This window comes from Bombus fervidus, chromosome 4 (assembly GCF_041682495.2).
Source record: "Bombus fervidus isolate BK054 chromosome 4, iyBomFerv1, whole genome shotgun sequence".
In the NCBI taxonomy this organism is placed as follows: domain Eukaryota; kingdom Metazoa; phylum Arthropoda; class Insecta; order Hymenoptera; family Apidae; genus Bombus; species Bombus fervidus.
Genome location: NC_091520.1, coordinates 18,870,841 through 18,891,818, shown reverse-complemented (window position 1 = coordinate 18,891,818; position 20,978 = coordinate 18,870,841). Strand labels below are relative to the sequence as shown.

At 38.1% G+C, this 20,978-nt stretch overlaps 1 protein-coding gene across 2 annotated transcripts in view; it reads left to right on the top strand.

The window, feature by feature from the left end:
* Window positions 1-20,258, top strand: part of Dnt (tyrosine-protein kinase Dnt) — a 28,591-nt gene extending 8,333 nt beyond the window's left edge. The window contains exons 1-8 of one of the 2 annotated variants that reach the window (XM_072001933.1): window positions 10,943-11,071; window positions 12,763-12,825; window positions 15,764-16,170; window positions 16,500-16,685; window positions 17,402-17,540; window positions 17,730-18,022; window positions 18,588-18,747; window positions 19,207-20,258. In XM_072001933.1, coding sequence (XP_071858034.1) covers window positions 15,776-16,170; window positions 16,500-16,685; window positions 17,402-17,540; window positions 17,730-18,022; window positions 18,588-18,747; window positions 19,207-19,455 — 1,422 coding nt within the window. In that variant the 5' untranslated portion in view covers window positions 10,943-11,071; window positions 12,763-12,825; window positions 15,764-15,775 and the 3' untranslated portion in view covers window positions 19,456-20,258. Of the gene's footprint in view, window positions 1-10,942; window positions 11,072-12,762; window positions 12,826-15,763; window positions 16,171-16,499; window positions 16,686-17,401; window positions 17,541-17,729; window positions 18,023-18,587; window positions 18,748-19,206 lie in introns of those variants that run through there. The other variant, XM_072001932.1, reaches the window with a different exon arrangement.
* The last annotated feature ends 720 nt before the right edge of the window (window positions 20,259-20,978 follow it).

Sequence of the window (20,978 nt, the reverse complement as noted above, 5' to 3'; positions counted from 1 at the left end):
CTTGTGAAAAATATCTCGCGTAGTTGAAGTACTTAGGAAATATGCTGCCTTCCCTCGATTCAATATAAGATCGTGATTCAGGCTCACCGCCAGAATAAAACCTTTTTATCCAGGAACGCTGTTCGCTCCGGTATACACGAGCTTGTACTCGTGATGGGAGAAAACATTTTTCTGACGTATAGACCTCGATGCATGGGCCCTTATACAAGGTGACTCGGCAACTAAACGGCCGAACTCTTTCCAAGGGCCACAAACAGTTCCTGACAAATGGTTCCTTAAGTGGTACCCGTCCTTAACCTTTTATGTTGCTACCTAGAACGAACTACCGTAGAAAAGAGAACTCTAAAATACCGCCGTTCTGGAAGTTTATGCGGATAATTTAGCGTTTCGTGACTGCGTGTTACAAGCTGACTGTGTGTAGACTTTGTGGTTGGCGTATCGTTCACAATTTTTGACAAAGGAAGTGATTTGGTTCTATTTCTCAGGATACTCGCGGTAATTAGTTTAATGCGCAAAATCACGCAAACGAAATTCGTTTGTATAATTTAAAACCTATGTATATTAAAATAATACAACATACGTTTAGTTCGGTTGGAAGATTCGAATTTTCAAGCGCGTTTTCATTTACGTATCGAATCAAAAATTAATATTCTGAATTTTGTTGTCAGTGTTAACTAAACATTTTATCCGCACCATCTCATTTCCTTTCTTTCATTTTTAATTAAGCCAACGTTATTGCCCTCGGGATAAAGAACTGGTCTACAATGCGATTTCACACATCGGCCTTGAGAACCGATTAAACATAAATGGACGAAGACAAGTTGTACCTACACGTACAAACACGAGTACTTTTATACGCTTTTACGTCTGAAGTGTCCTGTCTTGTTGTATGTCATTCCTCTGACAGCAGACGGAATTTCGAATGTGTCTCTGAAATTATCAAAGCATCGGTGCCGTGAAAAGGAACACATGGTAAGGTCCATCCACTTAAACATCCGAAGGCTTTAGAGCGCGTAGATGCCATCTCAGCTAGGGTCCTCAGGAGCCCCACAGCAGGGGATGCTCTGCCTTTTTACGTCCGATGTCCTCCTATCTCCTCGTCGGAAATCGCCCTTGCACGACTCATCCCTTGGTAGCCTGTAGTGATAAATCTGCTAGTGAGACTCCTGACGGAAGATTGATCTTTCCTCCGGACAGACGGGGGTAAAGAGCTGCGTTGTCACGGAACACGTGTACTCGTAGGTCAGTTCTTTTCCTGGAATTCGGGATGTATTCATACGTCAGTCATGAGTCGAACGTTACGGAAGAAGAGTAAGCGGTTTCGTTATTCCGCGGACCGGACGGTGTATTTTGTAGTTGTTACTTGACGATCCACTCTCACTGTGCGAAGCTCGCTTCCATTCCCTGGTTTATGATGAAAAGTTCGATGGATTTAGTACCTCGTTAACTTGTTTTAGCATGTGCGAGAGTTTCAGATTTCTGCGTATATTCCTGTACGCAAACCATTGCCTTATAATAACACGAGTCGTATTTAAATAAATCGCTTCATATATATAGTTGATAACATTTTTCCAAGTTTTCTTTCTTTAACTAGATATGTTTTCGGTTGTTTTAATAATGATGACAGATATATTGCAATTTGTAAAAGGTACTCGAGTTGCTGTAGTCAATGTTTTTTAATGTTAAAAACTTCCTTAAAATGTTAAACGCCTTCTCGTTTGGATATAAAATTTAAGTATACAAATTCTAAGACTACAGCAGGATTAAAAGAAGTCTATATATCTAAATGAATAAATGCTTTTGAACTTGTGTTTACGCCATAGCTGGCTCTCTAGAATGAATCAATTAACATATAAATCAATACGTGTATATAACCCAAATCAAAGTGCAAGTAAAAGCGTTGTAGACGTAAACAAAATTTTAAGGGATCGTACGTGAGAGGATTGAAAAGATTTTTCTGAGTCCATGGTAACATTTTAATGTATTTAGTTTAGCAGATTGATTCCTTAAGAAACGATTCCTGAGCGGTTGAAAAGAACTTTTCCCTTACGTAATTTGGAAATAAAAGGACTGGTTGGGTGACGTGGCAAAGTTCACAGCTCGAAGGATTAAAGCTGAAAGCGAGGAAGATCGACAGCGAGGGATTTGAAAGGATCAGGATAGCCGGTTCTTTGGAGTCGACTTCCTGGCCAATCCTTCTTAACGAGCAACGTCGATCGAAGAGCACGAACGAGGTACAAGGGAAGGACATGCGATTCAACGTCGCGATAAATTCAGCTGCCACGTAATCTTCTTCGTGTCCGAGCCCTGATTGCTAGTACGGTGCCATATGTCCTCTCCGCAGTGGCGACAACGTCTCAATCAGCCCACCCATCTGTCAGTTAACGTTCGGTAGGCTTTTACTATCGTTACCGCACGATGTAACGACCTAGCCGAAGCTCGCAATCGTATTTCGAGGGTGCACGCCAGGAACAATATTATTTTAGCTCCCGATGCCAGAATCACGTCCCAACCCGTCGCAGGTTTGCTTTGGTTCCCGTTTCGCTACCATACTACCCCTCGATAAATAAACGGGGCCAGGGTTACCTACAATACTGAGAGTCTATCTACTGTCCCTGCTCTTCGTCATAGGACAATGAACCAGATTTAACCGCGAGACGAAAGAAACATATCTTACCCGGACATATGAAAATAAATCACCGTGTTGTTGTTAGAAGAACCTTTGGATGATTGCGACGTATGAAATTATTGTTATATAAGACTAGATGGCGGATTCCTATTAAATATTTTTCTAGAGAAGTTACATGTTTGGTTCGTTTCTCTTTTGGATTTCCTTTTAATTCCTTCTGTTTAAAGATTTGAAAAATACGATATCGATGAATCACGTTGATGATATATCTTAGTATGAAAAAGAAACTTAATTGGAGAAATTAAGGGAAATGGAAGGTATAATGCGTGACAACCAGAAAAGTCACAGTGGAAACCATTACGGCGGAAATTGTTGGTAAATGAGCAAAAGTTTCGTTTAAAACACAAGCTTTATAGCATTGGAAATTCTTCGCGATAGACAGTGAAGAATGTCAGGGATTTCAGTGTAACAAAATACTTTAGTGAAAAGGTTCTTTTAATCCTTCCGCTGGCTAAAACTATAAAGGGACGGTTGAGTTTCGGAAAGACTGAAAAAAGTATCACCGAAACGGTGAAATAACCCAACGACAAGCGCTTCGTCTTTTTCCTTTTCCTTCATTCCCCCTTTTTTCTTGCTTGCTTACGATCCTCTAGAGTGAATTATAACTGGTGTCGCGTGAAGTTACGCCTTCCTGGATGTGACCTATGGCCTGCGAAGAGAAACGGAGAGAGAATCAGCCTTGCAGTAATGAAAGAGGATAAACTAAGAAGGAACAGGCAGGGTGTACAAACGACGTCCAGGACTTGCCTAGGACTTATGGGTTATTCAGAGGAGACCCCCGTTGGCGAAGGAAGAACCCACGTACTCGTTCGATATATGCTAAACAGTCAGCCTCCTGTATTATATAGAGGGTGGGTCTAACGTATCACACTTGCTTCTTATAACGATACTTATCATCCAATCCAAGTAATACGGCCAAACGATCCTGGAAGGTGTTCAAATAAATTTGTCCTACCTTCGAATGAATTTTCTTACCAAGATTGAACTGTCGAAGCGTTCAAGGGTTTGTTCGAAAGCAACTTCGTTAAAACATTACTTATTGCACCCCAACCAGAATAGTATTATAGTTTCTAATTATATAATTATATAATATGCAATTATATAGGTATCTCATTTTCTTTTTTCAAAGTATTCGGATTCTGAATTCTAGCGATCGGATATTTATGTAAATTTATATTTTTACGAATGTGACGAATATTTCACATATTTATACGCGCCTATGTGCATTTTCTGCATTTTTACACCTTCAAACGTCCCATAAATCCATAAAAATGTGCAGTCTGCTAACGATTCAAGACATCAAAACGTCTGAATCCATTGAATTCCGAAACTGAATATACATGTTGTCTGTATGGTGATAAGACTTTTTTTTTTTTGTTAAAGTTTCGTTATTTTCAAAAGATCGCAATAAGGGTACACCCTATAGCTATATGCGTACTACATCGAGATCACACGTGGGTGAGAAGCTGGCGATATATAACAACGTGTGTGCGTGCACAGGGTATATACGCACGCCCACGTCGCGTCGCGTCGTTTGCCCGCGCTGGCGAAAGTGAAAAATATCCCATGCAGCGGCAGCACGCGCTTGTATACATACATGCACATGCACATATAAATGCGAGCTCGTTTGTACAAGCATACATGGATACGTTATTAGATCTCTCGAGGCTGCGTGTTGAGGTATCGGCGAGTACCAGCTGCCTGATCTGGTCGTTAACCTCGCCTCGCGGATCATTTTTGGATCGGCCTGACGTGTTCGAGTTTTCATAGGAATCCTCACCGTAGGTTTTTGATAAATTTCTCGTAAATCATCGATTGCGCTCGACCGCGTTGGCTCCTGCGACTAAAACTTGAACCACGTCTGTATTGCTGTGAAACGAAATTCGTCTCAAAGATTCGATTTCCTCTTCAGGTTTTACTATATCGTGTGAAAGTAGCTGTTCTACGATGCGTTTTACAAGTCTACGATTAGTTTACGTTGGTAATAAAATAATTTTCGCATCGTTCACTTGTCATTGCGTTATTTCCTGTGAAATAAGTTCGTTAATGGTCTGGGATGTGGGGCACGAGTAACGAGAATTGTTGCGATTTTGTACCATGCACCAGGTGATGCTGTACAATTTGACAGCTTTAAATTTTTAATCACACGCTTGCGCACATGGCATCATTAAAAATATGATGCTGTCGAATCGCACAGCTTTGCTGACACGAAATCGCAAGGCGACGCACCGGTTGTCTGTATCAACTCCTACATTGTAATATTTTCCATTTTTTTACACATATATTTGTCACGTCTTTCGTGATAAATACCAACAAAAATTGTTTCACGATTTCATTTTGTAAATTGAGAAGCTTCTGTCTCCACACAGCAGCTTCCGATTTGGTGTATTCGCGTACTCCTTTCGAATTTCATTTGCTGTAAAGGAGCAGATCTAACTCCGCATGTTCGAGGACAAAGAATGTTCATTGTGGTTGGCAGTGCATGGAAGGAGCTTGATGCGCAGAATCGCAGTGGGATCGAACAAAAATCGGAGCGGGTGCATTGTAAGCAGGCGTCACGACGTGTAAATCTAATATTTCCTGTTCCTTCGACCTGCATTTCAGCATTCTGCCTTTCCCTCTCCCTATTTTCTTCCCTCGTAGTACTGCCACCCGCCGTCATCTTATTTTAAAAGGCTCGCTACGGGAAGATCTCGTTATAAACGTACCGTGGGTTTTGCGCTGCAAAGGTGTTAGGTTTCTGACCCAAAGCCGTGGGCCCCCAGAGAAGGAGAGGGGCAGAGAGAATCGGAGGCCCCGCAGCTAGCCCGCAATTCACCAAGCCTTTTTTTCAGTTCTCTTTTATACCACGACTCTTGGAGCTTCGCTCGTCAACTTGCTTCTATACCGTATTTTGACAGCGGGGGACACGAAGCCCTGCGAAATTTTGCCGGCTGTTTCGCGCCTCGCGAAACGAACACTCTTACGCTCTTTTCTTCTCTATCTCGGTTCTTTGTACCAACGCTTTTTTCCCGCCCCTTTTGTTTCTCGTACGATTAAGCACCTTAGGAATTCGGCGTGACAGTTAGAGAAGATAGTTCTTGTTAAAATTGTTAAAATTTGTTAAAATTGATCGGTTATGTGTGCTCGAACGTTCAAACGGATGTAACAGATCCTTCGTCTTAATTTTTCTGTGGTTTTGTATAAAATATTAACATTTTTAATTTTTCGATTCAGTTGTAATCTTATAATTCGACTTTGAAGTTTATTACGAATAATCAAACTTACTGTATATCATAAGATACTATTAGTCCTTAATATAACGTCGAAAGAATAACAAGATACTTCGCGTGCGGCAAAAGGTATCAAAAACGGAAAAATAACTCGAAAAACTATATCGCAAATTTAGTTGAGTCAGCACGGAGGTATTATAATTAATAAAGTAAGCAACACTTTAAGTAAATACAATAATATACACGCGTTATTAGGTTATGATAATTATGACTGAGAGTATTAATATTAATTCAACAAAATTTTTACTTTTTTATAGTAGGAAATTACGGCCTTCGAGTTTTCAATGTATCGTATATCGCACTGTTTTGTATTCCACTAACATCCAATCAAATAATATGTTTTCGAATGTAGGTCGCTAGAAAAACGTTTTATAATCGAGTTTAATGAGTTATAAAGCAAATTGTTTACCTTGAACCAAATATCCTACTCAAATAACTCTACGTCTCTCTATATATAATTGAAATTTATTTCTTGACAGTCTGAAAGTCTTTTAGACTTCTTTCTCGATGCGACAGCGTTATATTTTCATCGTTAGCTCCCGTTTTATAAGCTGGCTCGACATTCTATTTTGACAGTGTGAAATTTTCTTAATTTCTCTTTAGAATTTCCTTTCCATACATTCTTTTATACTCTTTACGCGTCATTTGGCTTCTTTGTAAAACCTTGAAAATATTTGCTTTCATACATGTATAATGTATCCGAACAGCATATAAAAGTGAAAGGTCCTGCATGCTATGCCATAATAGTGAACCACTTTGAAAGGCATAAAGTATTCAGAAGATCGTCCTCTGGGAGAGAAGCTCCGTATCTTTCCATTCCTTTTACTTCCTATATTCTACACCGACCATTTCGTTCGACCATTGTATTCTTAAATGCTTTATAGAATCCTCGAAAACTCGATAGTATTGGTGCATCTTTTCTTCAACGTTACAAACTTGTATGCGATATTATACACTTTGTGTTTGTTAAATAATATATTACAATTTAATATCGAATTTATATATTATTCTAGCCGATGTTTAAATCATAACGCTAACAGATGCATTAAAATAATTTTTAACGCAACGCACAAAGCCTAGCTTTTTTTGTGTTCTATTCTCGCAGCATAGCTCACTCCTTTGTACAGCACAGAATAAGCATATCAAAGAGCTCGAAAGCAAAGAGCAAAAATAACGCCAGAAGTCTTGCAGGGTTCTTTACTACCTTTGTTTCGCTTTCTAGATATTGTTGATCGATATCTGTTTGCGCGCAGGTTCACCGAACCGACTAGCCGTCTGAAAGTTTCCTTAGTTTCTTATCTTTGATCCCGCATGTTTTCCGGGTGTCAGCAGGCTGTAAGGGGGTTCCGTAACAGTTTGAGAGTTCTACCAATAGGCGCGTCGGTCGGTGTAGTTAGAGATCGTACATGTACCAGGAGGAAAGGTTCGAAGTACCGTGGAACCCTTCGTGACAATTGTGTCTGGCACTCGTTGTCGAGGGTCGACGCCTTCGTTGAAAGGGCCCTCTATCTCTCTTTCTTTCTCTTACCGCATCTCCTTCGTCTTTTTCTTTTCTCTCTACTATTCTTGCTTGCACTTTGGCCCGCTGCAAGCGTACCAGACATCAAAGGATCCTTGGTATACGCAACCCCTTGCTTACCCGCGTGCAAAGTTCCCGCATAAATGCGTAAAAGAACCCCCGACTAGATAAGGGTTTCAAGAATACCTAAACCGGTAACGAGGTCATGGCTAGGCTGCTGCAAAGAATAGACCAACTGCCTCGATGCTTGTGTCGTATATACTCATCTTTCGAGTGTTGAAAAGTACCTGCCGTTGACTTAAATACCGAAATTGGTATCCAATTCTAAGTAAGTAATGCAGGTTTCGTAAAATAGCAAAACGCGTTAAAATGTTTTTATTCACAGAAATCGTATCATTTTGTATGTTTTCTCATCGCTCATCAGTTACATCTGTATTCAAAAGTATTTTCGATAAAAGCAGCAACAATGATCGAACTGAGGTTAAAACAGAAAAACGGTATTGCAGAGTTAAAACGTTGCGGTTGACTTCTCTAGGAAGTGAAGTTTATCGAGAGAAAGATCTTGTTACTCTTCGAACGTCCGAACAAAGAGTCTCTCGTCCGGATGACTCGGTAATTTTCGACGTAGTAAGGATCATCGATACTCGGAACACCTATAAAAGTGTCCTACTCGTAGGGGACGAAGATTCGATTTTTAGCGGCGATAACTCAGCAGGGTTTCGAGAATCTAAAGGTAATTATTTTCTGAGAGGATCCTACAGGGTATATTGCGTCTTTTTTACGACGGACACTGCGCCTGGTCCCCAGGAGGGAAGGCGGCCAACCTTTGGCTGGAGGAATAGCCAGTGCTGAGGTCGTGGGCATACGATATCTGATGCAGAAAACCGGTAAAGGCCGAAGGCCGATGGAACCGAGAGGAAAGGGACGGTAAACGAAGAAGAAGGACCAAAAGCAAAGACACGATTGTGGGGGCTACGGCACATTGTCTTCGGGTGACTTAAAAATCCAACTCGTGCCTCGTTAACCCTCGTATCTGATACAAGCATAGACCCTCGAAGGGAGTACACGACGTGTGCTTGCTTCCTTCTCCCTCTCGCGCGATCTTTCCCCCTTCGTTTCTTTTTTTTATCCGATCTTCCACCTTCGTCGACTCGCCCACGTAACCTTGTAGCTTCTGAATGCGGATTACTCGGTAGCGTAACAACCAGATGCCACGGCGTTTCTGGACATCGAACCATTTAACGAATATTTACTAACTTTCTGATAAGAATGGTACTTAAAATAACTTTAGCGATAACTTAGTTTTAATCGTACTTAAAATAATTTCAACAACATACTCAATGCGTAGGTAATTATTAGCCATGGTATCATCTTTTTAAAATGACTTGATTACGTAAATTAAACAAAAGTGTAGTTTCACCACTATCTATTGTAATTTCTCTTGGAATAGTTTGTCGATATATATACCAATGTAGCTAGCAATCGTAATGTTCTTACCTTCCTAATATCGCTTATCGTTAGTGTCAGTAACTTTTAATTCGTATCTTGGATTATTGTAATTTGTAATTGTATTGTATTTGTATTTGTATACAGGGTGTAAATGTGTGTAGAAATTTTTAATGTAAAGACTAATCAAAACTGTCAAATAAAACTTATTCATTCGAGACTGAATTTTCGGAGAAATATTCAAATGTTTCGTTGATTGCAAAATACGTTTTATTCTTATTTTACTCTTATTGAAGCGTGTTTGGTTTTTGTTAAACTCTCAATTTGCGAATGATTTTTAATGGAATGGAAAACGAATGTTTTCTTTAATGACAAAGGAAACGAAAGCTTCTTGCAATACAAAAAAGTAGGAGAAACTCAAGAAGAGTTTTCTAAAGCACCGATATAAATTCTTGTAATCGTAATTCACTTTTAAGTGGCACGGAGGTAGCGAAGCTAGCGTTTCAATGTGCCTTTAAACTTCACAGAAGCGTTGTAAAAATATATGTAAGAAAATAACAAGCCCATTAAATCGACAGAGCGAAACCACCTTCTTTTCGAGACAATGTGCTCGTACTACCATTACTTATTCTTTCTCACTTGGTAAATTGCAAGGAGAAGCAGGATCTCTTCTGTTTCGCTTCGGTTCACACGATTTGTATTCGCGTTTGAGTAGTCTATTACTCGTGCTGAGGTTCGTGGACGTTGTATCAACTGTCTCCTTGAAGATAACTGGATGCTTAATCTACCTGAAATATGCACTTTCTTCGTGTTTTATTCCTTAACGATTAAAGTTAATTTCTCCTCTCTATTTTCTATGTCGGTTGTGCAACTGCAATCTATCGGTTTCCTTTGCGTTGATTAAAAGTGCTATTTAAAAGCGCTACTGATTTAGTATGAAATTTAATGTGCTTATTATATTCGATGTCTGATTTGTAAATCTTTTGCCGCAAACAGTGAAAAAATTGCTTTAGTGTCATATAAAGAATCAAATTGCGTCGAAACTTTTGGAGATACGGAGAAGCGCTAACGAAATCCAATAATATAGACAGTAGAACCGGATAGAATTATTACTACACGTCGCTATACGTGACTTTTAAAGATTTGTGAGAATTACACACGCTAGGTTAATTAATCGTAAAACGAACACGTCGCTATGAATCACTTTTAGACGTAAATATACTTAAGTCTTTTACTCACGAAATCGACCACCGATAGTCGCACCCCATTTTCATCATGACGTCATTGCTTTTGTGTTTCGTGAGCATGAAATCGTACCTTCTTAACCGATAAAGTTTACATTCAAAGAAAGCGAATTTATATTGCGATCTGAGTAGCTCAAATCAGAGAAGATATCAATGAATATATAAATAGTTTCGTAGCAGTGATATCAATAACTAATTTAATTATTTAAGATTATAGATAAGATCAGAGAATGAATATAGTAATTTCAGTATTCTAAAACATATTTAAAGATATGTAAGTTATTTCCATCGAGTCTTAAGTGATTTATTAACATAATAGATTGTACGAAGCTACATAATTTTAAACAATTTACTTGAATTTAACTTGCATCCTTTACGTCACACGATAAATATTAATTATATCTGTCGATAAAATAGATACGTGACGTCTATATGAGTACATATTGAAATTTGCCTTAAATTTATTAAGGCTTGAGAAATGTTGTTATATATACTGTCCGAAAATTATTAAGTATGAAAATTCCAAGAATTGCCAATGATATATTACATGCTAAAAATTAAAGAATAAATATTACACGACATTAAATTATTGCAAATACTTATCATTAACTTGATAATAAAATTCTCGACATTTCGCAACTTATTCCAGAAATTTGTATTTAATAATAATATCGCAAAAAGATAAAAATACGAGTTCTGACGTTTTTATTTTACGATCGACTAATAACAGTTCGAAAACTTTAATCGATAAAATATTTGTCGTGTTGTTGCAGGTCTTCAGGCAGAATTGTTTTACGTAAGAGAAGGCGTTATAAACGAGTATGCCATTAAATTCGTGGTCCCAGTGCCAGCGCAGGTTCACAAGCTGCATTTCACTTGGGAAAATCTCGCCGGTAGGCCGGTAAGTTTTACAAAGGCACAGACCTTTGATGTAATTTCTTTGAAATAATTCTTCTCAAACGACGCAAATCTCGAGGAGGTAAAGGAGGTTAAAAAGCTCGCGACTTTAAAACGCAAGGGAAACGCGAACCCGGTAATGAAAAGAAGCGTTAGCGGCTCTTAAAATGTAGCTTCCGTATCTTCCGTTTGCTTTATTCCCTATTTACGTTTCTTTGACTGGTCGTCACGGTGGATCAAAGTCACCAGGAGCGAGGCACGATAAATTCGCCCGTTAACGAAGGAAACCGTGTGATGGCAAGATCTCACAGACGAGAGAATCTTGTCGGACGAATCCTTGATGAAAACTCTTCAAGCTTGAACGGTCACTGAGCAACTGTTCGAAGCCTTCGCTCTTTCCTTCTTGTCCGTTCCGTTCCTCGCCCTTACGAGACGTACTTATCCAGATTATCGAGGCATGTCGGTCCTTCCCGTTTCTCAGATTCATGCCACAGTGGCGCAGCACTCACCATGGTATTCTTCTTCGAAATGAATTTATAAGAAGACCTTCTATATAATCGACGAAGAACGCTTTCGTTAAAATCGTTGCAAATCTCGCCAATCCGGGTTGCGTTCGAGAGAATTATCAATAGTATGCCGCAGGGATTAATATCGTGCTGGGAAGCAAGAAATCAGTAACGGAAGAATGCTTTATCGAGCAGAAATGAATAGGATTCGTTTTTATTTGTACCTATGAATGTTTCCAAGGAAAGTGCAGTAAAACTCCATTTATTTGATCCAAATTTTAGTTTAATTATCTAAGTTAATTATTTAGTTTAATTATTGTGAAATTTTTTAAACAATATTTGGAAGAAAATTTTCAAATTAATGATACAGTCCCTTTGAAAGTTATTTTTAATTTTTCGATGCGTGATTGATTCGATTTTTCAAATCGTCAAATGTACGTGATTAAAAGCAGAAGATTTTAATTAAAACGATATAGTATAGATGTAATACTAATTCGATACAGATACATCTTTTCGAACAACGAGATTCTTTGATACTCCATAAATTTTCGTTTGAGGGTATGGAATGAACTTGTCGAAGGAAAGGTTCGATGTGACTCAAAAGTGGTCAGTTTGATTGGCAGGTAGCTGGTGCGCTTAAGTAGCGTTCGGGGCACTCGGTTTTGTCGCGAAGGTGACGGATGTCTCGACGCTGGCCATCAGTCTCCGGGCTTCTTCCTCTCCTTCTTCCTCTTTCTTCCATCGAGACATCTCGAAGAAGTGGCTGGACCACTTTGTCCTACTCTCGGATCTGTTCTTTTTTTTTTCCGCACATCGTCGACGAGTCAATCCGACACTGTGCTGCATTCTGTCCACTTTTCGCCGCCACTTTGTCAAAGTACCATCGTCCTCAACGAGAGCGCGTTAGCAAAAAGCATTTTCCCCAACACACTAATAATTCATTCGTCACTGTACTTTCGATCGTTTTCTACGAACTCGTACACAAGTAATACTTCTCAATATCATATTATCTTCGTGACTTAGTAAACGAACAAAAAGTTAAACTCATAAAATTGCGTACGTATATTTTCCGCTGTGTACTAGAATAACTAAAGACTGTTACGATTATAATTTATAATTAACGTTCGAGTTGTTTAAACAGAACACTCACAACTATAAAAACAATGTAAAATTTCTAATCCTTATACAGATACGAGGCACAAGACATAACGCAACCAGATCTGATTATGTAGCAGTATGCAAAATCTAACAGGTAAATTTATTGAAATTAGAGGGGTGATCTGCGTACTACTAAATGATTGTTATAATTTCATTTTATTGTTTGCGAGTTTGATTTTAGTGTTATATTTGCTCTGTAGTTATGAGACGAGAATAAATTAACTTTCCATCATATTTCGTTTTTCTACTGAATATAATTTATCCTTCTTTTTGAGAAGAAGAGATAGATTATTTCTCAGCGCGGTTGTAAATATTGCATATTTAATCACGACATAAATATCGAAAGTTTTGAATAATTTTATAGTTACGAGATGCAACGTATAAGAACCGTTTCTTTCAATAAATTTTTGCTATTTGTTGGGTTGCTGTGAGATCATAATGTCGAAAGATCAGTTTCTTACTACGCAAATTGTTTTGTAAAAGCCAGAAAAAATGATGATCATGTGATAGGAAAGATTCTTGGTAAATGTTAAAAATTCGAGTTAGGATCCAACAATTTTGATTTACTTTTTACCGAAATATATGGCCTTTCGTTTTTGTTAAAAGACGACTATCTGCCAGACGTTATACCAAACTTTATTCTTTAGGTGATACATTTAAGGTTAAATAGTATTTTGTAAGAGTTGATAACAGATAATTCTCGTCACATTTCACCAGATATAGAGTATGTAAAATATAACAGAACACAATGTAAGAAACGCTACGATCTTTCTCGACTATCTAACACGATACATTATTTTATATCATAATGGTTACCACATAATTTTGTAAAAATTAATGTACACTACTGATTCGAGTAGTATCTCATCAATTTCAAATTAAATAGTACTGAAGATTGAATATGGATGAGATTGCAGTATATTTTGAAAAGGTTAACGTTAGTTAGGAAGTCTATTCTATATGATTTGAAGTATCATGCGGTATAATTAACATTTTCTCAGTACAGTACTTCATCGTGGTTACGTTATTCGTTTATTATATTGTAGCATTATGATATATGAATAACGTTATAATAACGCCGAAACTGAGATAATATTATTTGAGTACACTTTGCGAGCTTTCTCTTGAATTCTTCTAATTTTAAAAATTATCTCCAAAGGCAAAAGTAAATTTCGTGTTAATGAATCCAAGCTTAACGAAGAGAAGTCTTTATTACGGGGAAAAGGTGTCTGCTTTTCTTGTAGATTAAAGCATTTATCTTTTTATTTAAACAACTTAACATTTCAATTAAGCAAAGAACGTAATATGTATAACATTGGTAGAATTTTATTATAAAAAATATATATAATATAAGAAATAGTATAAATATAAATATAATATAAAGAAACATGCCAATTTACATAAATAAGTTAGGGAGGCTATATTATGCTCAAAATTAGATCTATTTATTTATCGTTAGATATTTTGTCTTTAAATGCTTATAGAAGTATCCAAAAATGTAAATTTTTCAATTCGGAGAATTTGGTATTCCTGTTTTCGCGGTCGATAATATGCGAGTGGCATATTTTAAGTAAAATATTTGCCGAGGCAATTCTAGGAAAAGAATCCTCAGAAATACGGCACGTTCGTAAAATTTCACGCTGCCGCGTTGTTTGGCGAGTTTCTTGCAAAGTCTCGGGTTGTTTTGAGGCGTTCAGAAAATGGAGAGAAAAAAATCATAAAAAATTCCTGACAGTTTAAGTCGAATGGTTAGCCGGTTTACAGAGGCATTCACTGTCAGCACGTAGTTGGTCGCTCGTGGTCATAAAAGACCGCAAGTTGAAGTAGCCTATAACGTATACAGCGCAAAGCGTGCAGCGTATAGCGTGTAGTGTACGGAGTGTAGCATGGTAGCGACAAGCAGGCAAGTTGACGAGGTGCCTTCTCCGCGGCTAGTTGGGAACCGATCATCATTGCGAGCTGGTAATCAGCTACGAGCTCTTCGCCTTCAACCGAGCTCCTCTTTCTTTGATCTAGCATCTCTTTTCCCCTCTTCTTTTCTTCCTCGTCCCCCTCCTTCCCTCCTTCCCTCTCTCTCCTCTCTCTCTCCTCTCTCTCTCCTCTCTCTCTTTCGTTCTTTCCTTTCTCTTATCCCTCGGGCTTCTCTCGCCCGCGGTCTTCTAGATTCACTTTGCCCTCCACTGGGCGCAAATTGTCTTCCGAGAATGGTACGTTTCAGATTATAGGAAGGTTCAACGTTCGCGTGATTACGAGCAAGTAGTAGCAACTCTCACCCCTTCCGTCCTTCGACTTTCTTCCATTTGTTTATTGTCCTATCCGCTCTTCATCGATTCTCAAAAAACAATACCTTTTGCCTCGCTTCCACTTTGCTTTCCTCTGTTTCTCCACTTCTTTCTTTATTTCTTCTCTACCGATTCGTTCTTTGTTCTTCCCCTTACACGCGGAAACAGTCTATGTAGATCAGAAATTTCCAGTGATTTGCATTTACCGTACCTTCCTTCTTTTCATGGATCCGCCGGGAAATTGCACATTTCGCTCGAAACAGGTGCGCGTAAACGCGTAACTCGGCACGGAAATGCGAGTTCATTTGTGTTCATTTAGCGAGTCGCGCTGGGATACGTGAAATTGCAATTTGGGTCGCACGGACGAACAATTTTTTTCTTTATTCTACCGATTCGCCAGAGAAAATATATCTTTCCTCGTTCCAGATTATTCGACGCGATAAAGTTTGAAAAATTTCCTGATTATACTATTTGAAACTTATTATACCGTCGTATATTTTGGATATTATTGATCATTATGTAGAGTCGCCAATGAAAAATCATATGAACTTTCAAAGTATTCGATACAAGCGTGTAAAGTATATTAATAATACGCAGCTATTTTATTATATAATTTATAAATTTTGCAGCAAAGCATTACAAATAATTTACTTCGATCGACATTCTGTTGCTTTATTCCATTCTCAATAACCGAATTTATTCGATGTTCAAGTTAGTAACGCCTTTATAAATATTCAATAATCTTTTCAGTTGCCGTATACAATGTCGGTAGACATCAGCAATCCATCAGCCTTGAGTAGTTCCCTGAATATATCACAGGCTGGTGAAATTCCAGTCAATGGATTGCAGACTTGGGCTTTGGCATTGCATTGTGGCCCGTATGACGCGGAGGTCGACTTGAGTCTTCGGATAAATGTCTCCCTGTCGAGAAGAAACACGACCAGTTTGGACTTTAAACGAAAGAAAATCTGTTTGAAGGATAAAAGTAACATAGGAGCGGAAGAAGTTCTTGTCGCAGCTTCCGGATCCTCTTCTGGCGGACAAGTGTTTTATGCTGCTATCGGTTGTGCTTGCGCGTTCATAGCAGCGATTTTTGTTCTCGTTATTGCTTATTACGTGCGTGACAAGAAGACTAGGAGACATCGGGATCCTCTTCAGTAAGTGATTTTAAATCACATAGTCATTAATTATTCTTAATATTTTACAAACTAGTATTTTTATTATTTGTTAGAAACTACTAATTATTGCTTTCCTATTTACATTTCTCGTATACATATAATAAAGAGATTTTCCCAATTTAATTTGCTTCTTAATGTCAAATTGACATATTGGTTAAAAAAAAAAAGAAAAAGATAACGAAGGGATATATACCAATTAAATTTATAAATTCTCTTATTGCAAATAAAAGAAAATCATACATTTTCTATAAATTTATAAATTTTTTAAACGTATTTAATTTCATATGAAATTATGTTTGCTATTTAAGAGAATCAAGGGGTCTCAGTTCTGCGTGTAGTGTGGAAAGAGGCACTGGAGTCGGACCTGCACAGACTTTTCTATCACCTGAGACACCTCCACCTGCTTCTGCAACATCTACTTCTACTTACAGAAGATTAGACGATCGACCCAGTCGAGAATTGCACGAAAGGATTCAAGAAATTACAGTTCAAAGGTAGATAATATTATTTAGCTAAAGTATTACGAGTGGAACAACAGGTCTCACGCTCGATAGTTAACAAATACGATGATTAATCTGTACCTAATAAGATTATTGAAGCATTGAACGAACTAAGTCGAGTAAACTAAGTAAACTGAGTAAAGCACTTATATGTCAATCTTTTATAAATGTTCTTATATATGTTAGGCTAGATTTTTATCACACAAGATTGAGGATTTTGTGTGAACCTGATTTTTTTTAATGGACTGTGAGTTTTACTGAATAACATAAAATAAATTTAAATAAATAACATAAAACTCTCCATAGCATTAAATAAATAAAACGAATCTCTATCGTAGTTCTGCTCGTGCCATTGTTTTCATGAAAATGTCATAAATTTGCATAAATATCCGTAGTCTAATAATAAATACATACATATATGAGAAAAATTAAATTACGGCAGTGAAGTATCCGAGGAGCAAATTTATCCAGTTTTTGGCAGGTATAGATGGGAAGACCGAAAGCATACACGAGTGTAAAAAAAGATTCGAAGTACTTACGTTAACCTGCTTCGATTATTCAGGCTGCTTCCGTTTCGATACTCGGCCGATCGTTTCAACCTCCCAATAATTTTGTAAAGAAGGACTCCAGAGTCTGTACGAAATAATTATTGGTTTCGTTGATGGTGCAGTCACGAATCCCGAAGTAATCATGTTTCGCACTTGTTACAGATGCAGGGTACGCCTCCTCAGCATCGAAATGGAAGGCACATTCGGTCGCGTGTATAGAGGCAGTTATCACGAAGAGGGTGCGTCCTCCCCGAGGGATGTCCTAGTGAAAACTGCTGCTGAACATGCATCACAATCACAAGTAAGTATTTTTTCCTTCGTCTGCCAATTAACTTGTCTTCTTCCAACATTATTAATGAAATTATAGCATACCAAGTTTCCTCTTAACTCACTCGCAATTAGTTCCGAGTGGTATAACCATGTTATTATACGACTTTATGTACTTGTATACACGAGTTTTGATCGAGTTCATTGTCTTTGCTTCGCTCAGGTTGCTCTTCTATTACGGGAGGGTTTGGCGTTATACGGTTTGAGTCATCCAGCGCTGCTTCCTGTTTTGGGTGTCTCCATCGAAGACAGAAGCGCGCCTTTTCTCTTGTATCCGCACACTGGTTACAAGAACATGAAGAGGTTCTTGCTGAGGTGCAAGTTGAGCAGCGAAGGGCCACCGAGAGCACTCACCACGCAAGAAGTCGTGGAAATGGCCCTTCAAGCTGCCAAAGGGGTCCAGTATCTTCATAGAAAGAGACTGGTGCACAGAGACTTGGCCGCTAGGAATTGCGTGTAAGTAAAAAGCAGAATTATTTAAAGCCTTGCTTCCAGCAAAAACATTTTACTTTTTATTTATAGTTATTCGTACATCTATAAATAGACGGTCAAATGGATTTCACGCGTACTTGGCAATTTTTAACGGATGTCTCGTTAACATGGAAATTCTAATTGCACCGGATTTTTTAAATTTCTGCTCGAGCATAAAAGCGATCTTTTATAACTTATATACCGCACTGAATATTTTAGCGAAGCATCACTCGAAGCGTTATAAAGCTAAGGTTGTTACGTTTCGTTGCGATATTAATTGGCCGTGCGGCATTAATTAGCAATAAATACAGTGGCTCGAGACTGCTTTAATTACCGACTGTTACTGTTTCACCTCGCGGATATGGCCTTAATGCTCCTCTTGGTAGATCCCTTTTGCGCGACTTTTTGCATTACCACGTGAACAACCAGTCGACAAATTTAAACCAAGCCACGCTTAGCTTATTTGCTCCTTTTGCCCCGCACCTTAGCATTTGTATCGGCAGTTAGTACACCTCGAAGATGTTTAACGATCAATGTTGTATTTCATTAGGGTTGACGATGATCTGAGGGTTCAAATCACGGACAACGCTTTAGCCAGAGACCTGTTCCCGCAGGATTATCATTGCCTCGGCGACAACGAGAATCGCCCGATAAAGTGGCTTGCCATTGAAAGTTTGCTTAATAAAGCGTTCAGCACTGCTTCTGACGTTGTGAGTAAATCAACTGTCTTTGGAAATTTTTTATCAACTTAAGAACCGAAGTCGCACAAAGTTTTTATTACTTTTGCTTACGCATATAATAAAAGTAAATCGATAAAAAGAGAATTAATTATATTTCGATGTTTCGATCATCCTCGAGTATATATTTTATTCGGTTTAGAGAATTTCTTACATTTTGAAAACAGAAGTCAAAATAAATAATACGATTACACACTATAGAGGATATTAAGATGGTTTCAAAAAGCATGCAGTTTGAACGCGATCTTCGTTTCAATTTATGGGTATTATTCAAACTTTTACGAATATGATGGTTGCTAAAGGTTGTTGAATAGCTACGATTGTTCTATAACTTTCTATTGTCTCCAGAAATTATACAAATTTTGTTAGAAATTTACCATAAATTTGTTATTAAGAAAAGAAGATATTAATATATATTTATTAATGTTGCAGTGGGCATTCGGAGTCTTATTATGGGAACTTACGACGTTAGCACAGCAACCGTACGTGGAAGTCGACGCGTTTGAAATGGCTTCTTACCTCAGAGATGGATATAGATTAGCACAACCAATAAATTGTCCCGATGAGCTGTTCGCAGTTATGGCTTATTGTTGGGCGATGTCCGCGGACGAAAGACCGACGTTTAGCCAACTGATAGTCTGTCTTCAAGATTTCCACACTCAATTGACCAGATACGTCTAATCGTCATACGATTGAAATCGAATGCAGTTCGTACAAAATACATAGATCTTGTGTCCGAAAGATTTCTAAAAATTACAAACGTGACTGAAAGAAGAAGATCGTTGATAGAACATGTATATAATAGTAGTACTTAAACGATAATTTTAAGACTTTCAAAAAGTCAAGCATTCGTGGCTATAGGCACGTAGTTTCATATGTATTTTATAAGAGAGAGAATCGAGTCGAATGTTTTAAAAGTTATAAACACTTGGATCGTAAAACTCGTTTCTGTAGAGTCTATTATGTAATGTATTGTGAAAAGAGTATTAAATAGACGCAGGCACGTAATCTTTATAATAGCATTCAGTAACAAGTCACGGTAGAAATTTGATGTATGTAACGCATAATTTATTTCCATGTTAAGACTGAATCGAATATTTACCTGGCAGTATATCGCTTATCCGGCGAAATATCATCATGCAAACCCAACGTTTCAAAGAACTGCCAAACCCTGCATCAGCGTAAACTGCCAATTCCTTACTCAGGAAGTCGTGTAATCGAGCAAAAACGTGTTGGACATTTTTAAACGATGTGATACGCTTCGCTTGCCACATGATGAGTGTTTCGAGTGTGCCAATACCCATTTTGTATTTTTGTATATATTTACATATATGTATATGTGTAAGCGTTAGCTATAAATAGAGCACCGTAAGACGGTCCTATCTTGGCGAAAACTGTGTACATAGTAAGCGAAAAGAGATTGTGCGAAGACGTTATGTACAAATCGCAGATGTTGCAGTCATAATAAAGCGATATAATACACACGCCTGTTATTCGCTATTTCTTCACCGAGAACCGATAACACCGTAAAGCTCTCCTCCCTTTCTCGATGAAAGTCGCCCGATTCCTTCGACTAGTTATTTTTGGCGTTTCTTCATCGTGGCTGAAGCAACAGACCCGAGGGAGAATTCTCGACGCCGAAAGAGTTTTTGTTTTCTCGGAAATCGTTCATCAAATCGTGAGATATCGCCTGGTTAAACGACTCCTGTAATTCGTGTACCCAGCGCCGGGAACGTCGGTTGACAAAATTAATGGGGTACCTTCCTACCGTGACGTCTTGTTTAAAATGACAGATGAGCTTGCGTCTAATTTTCTGGTGTCTCTCGCTGGCTCTGTTTCGCGTACAATCGGCTACATCTTCCACGATAAAAAATAACATTTTCGAGAATTTATAAATCACGCGGCTGTAATTAATTATCGTCTTTTGACGGTTTCCCATATTTTTTTCATTCTTTCGCAATTCTTTCGTTTAATTAGATAAATATAATCCGTTCGGATATGTAAATTCAGTTAAAAATCAACGTCTTAGATATCCTCGTCATTTTCAGTATAGTTCGCTCTTAAGCGAGTCCGGGGTTGATTAAACAGCAACGAAGAAAGGAACGTCAGGGTATCTACGTGCGACGATACGTGCTATTTTCCTTGCATCTAACCGGAAAATATAACCACGTTACAAATAAAATGAGTTTGGAAACTAATAGAAT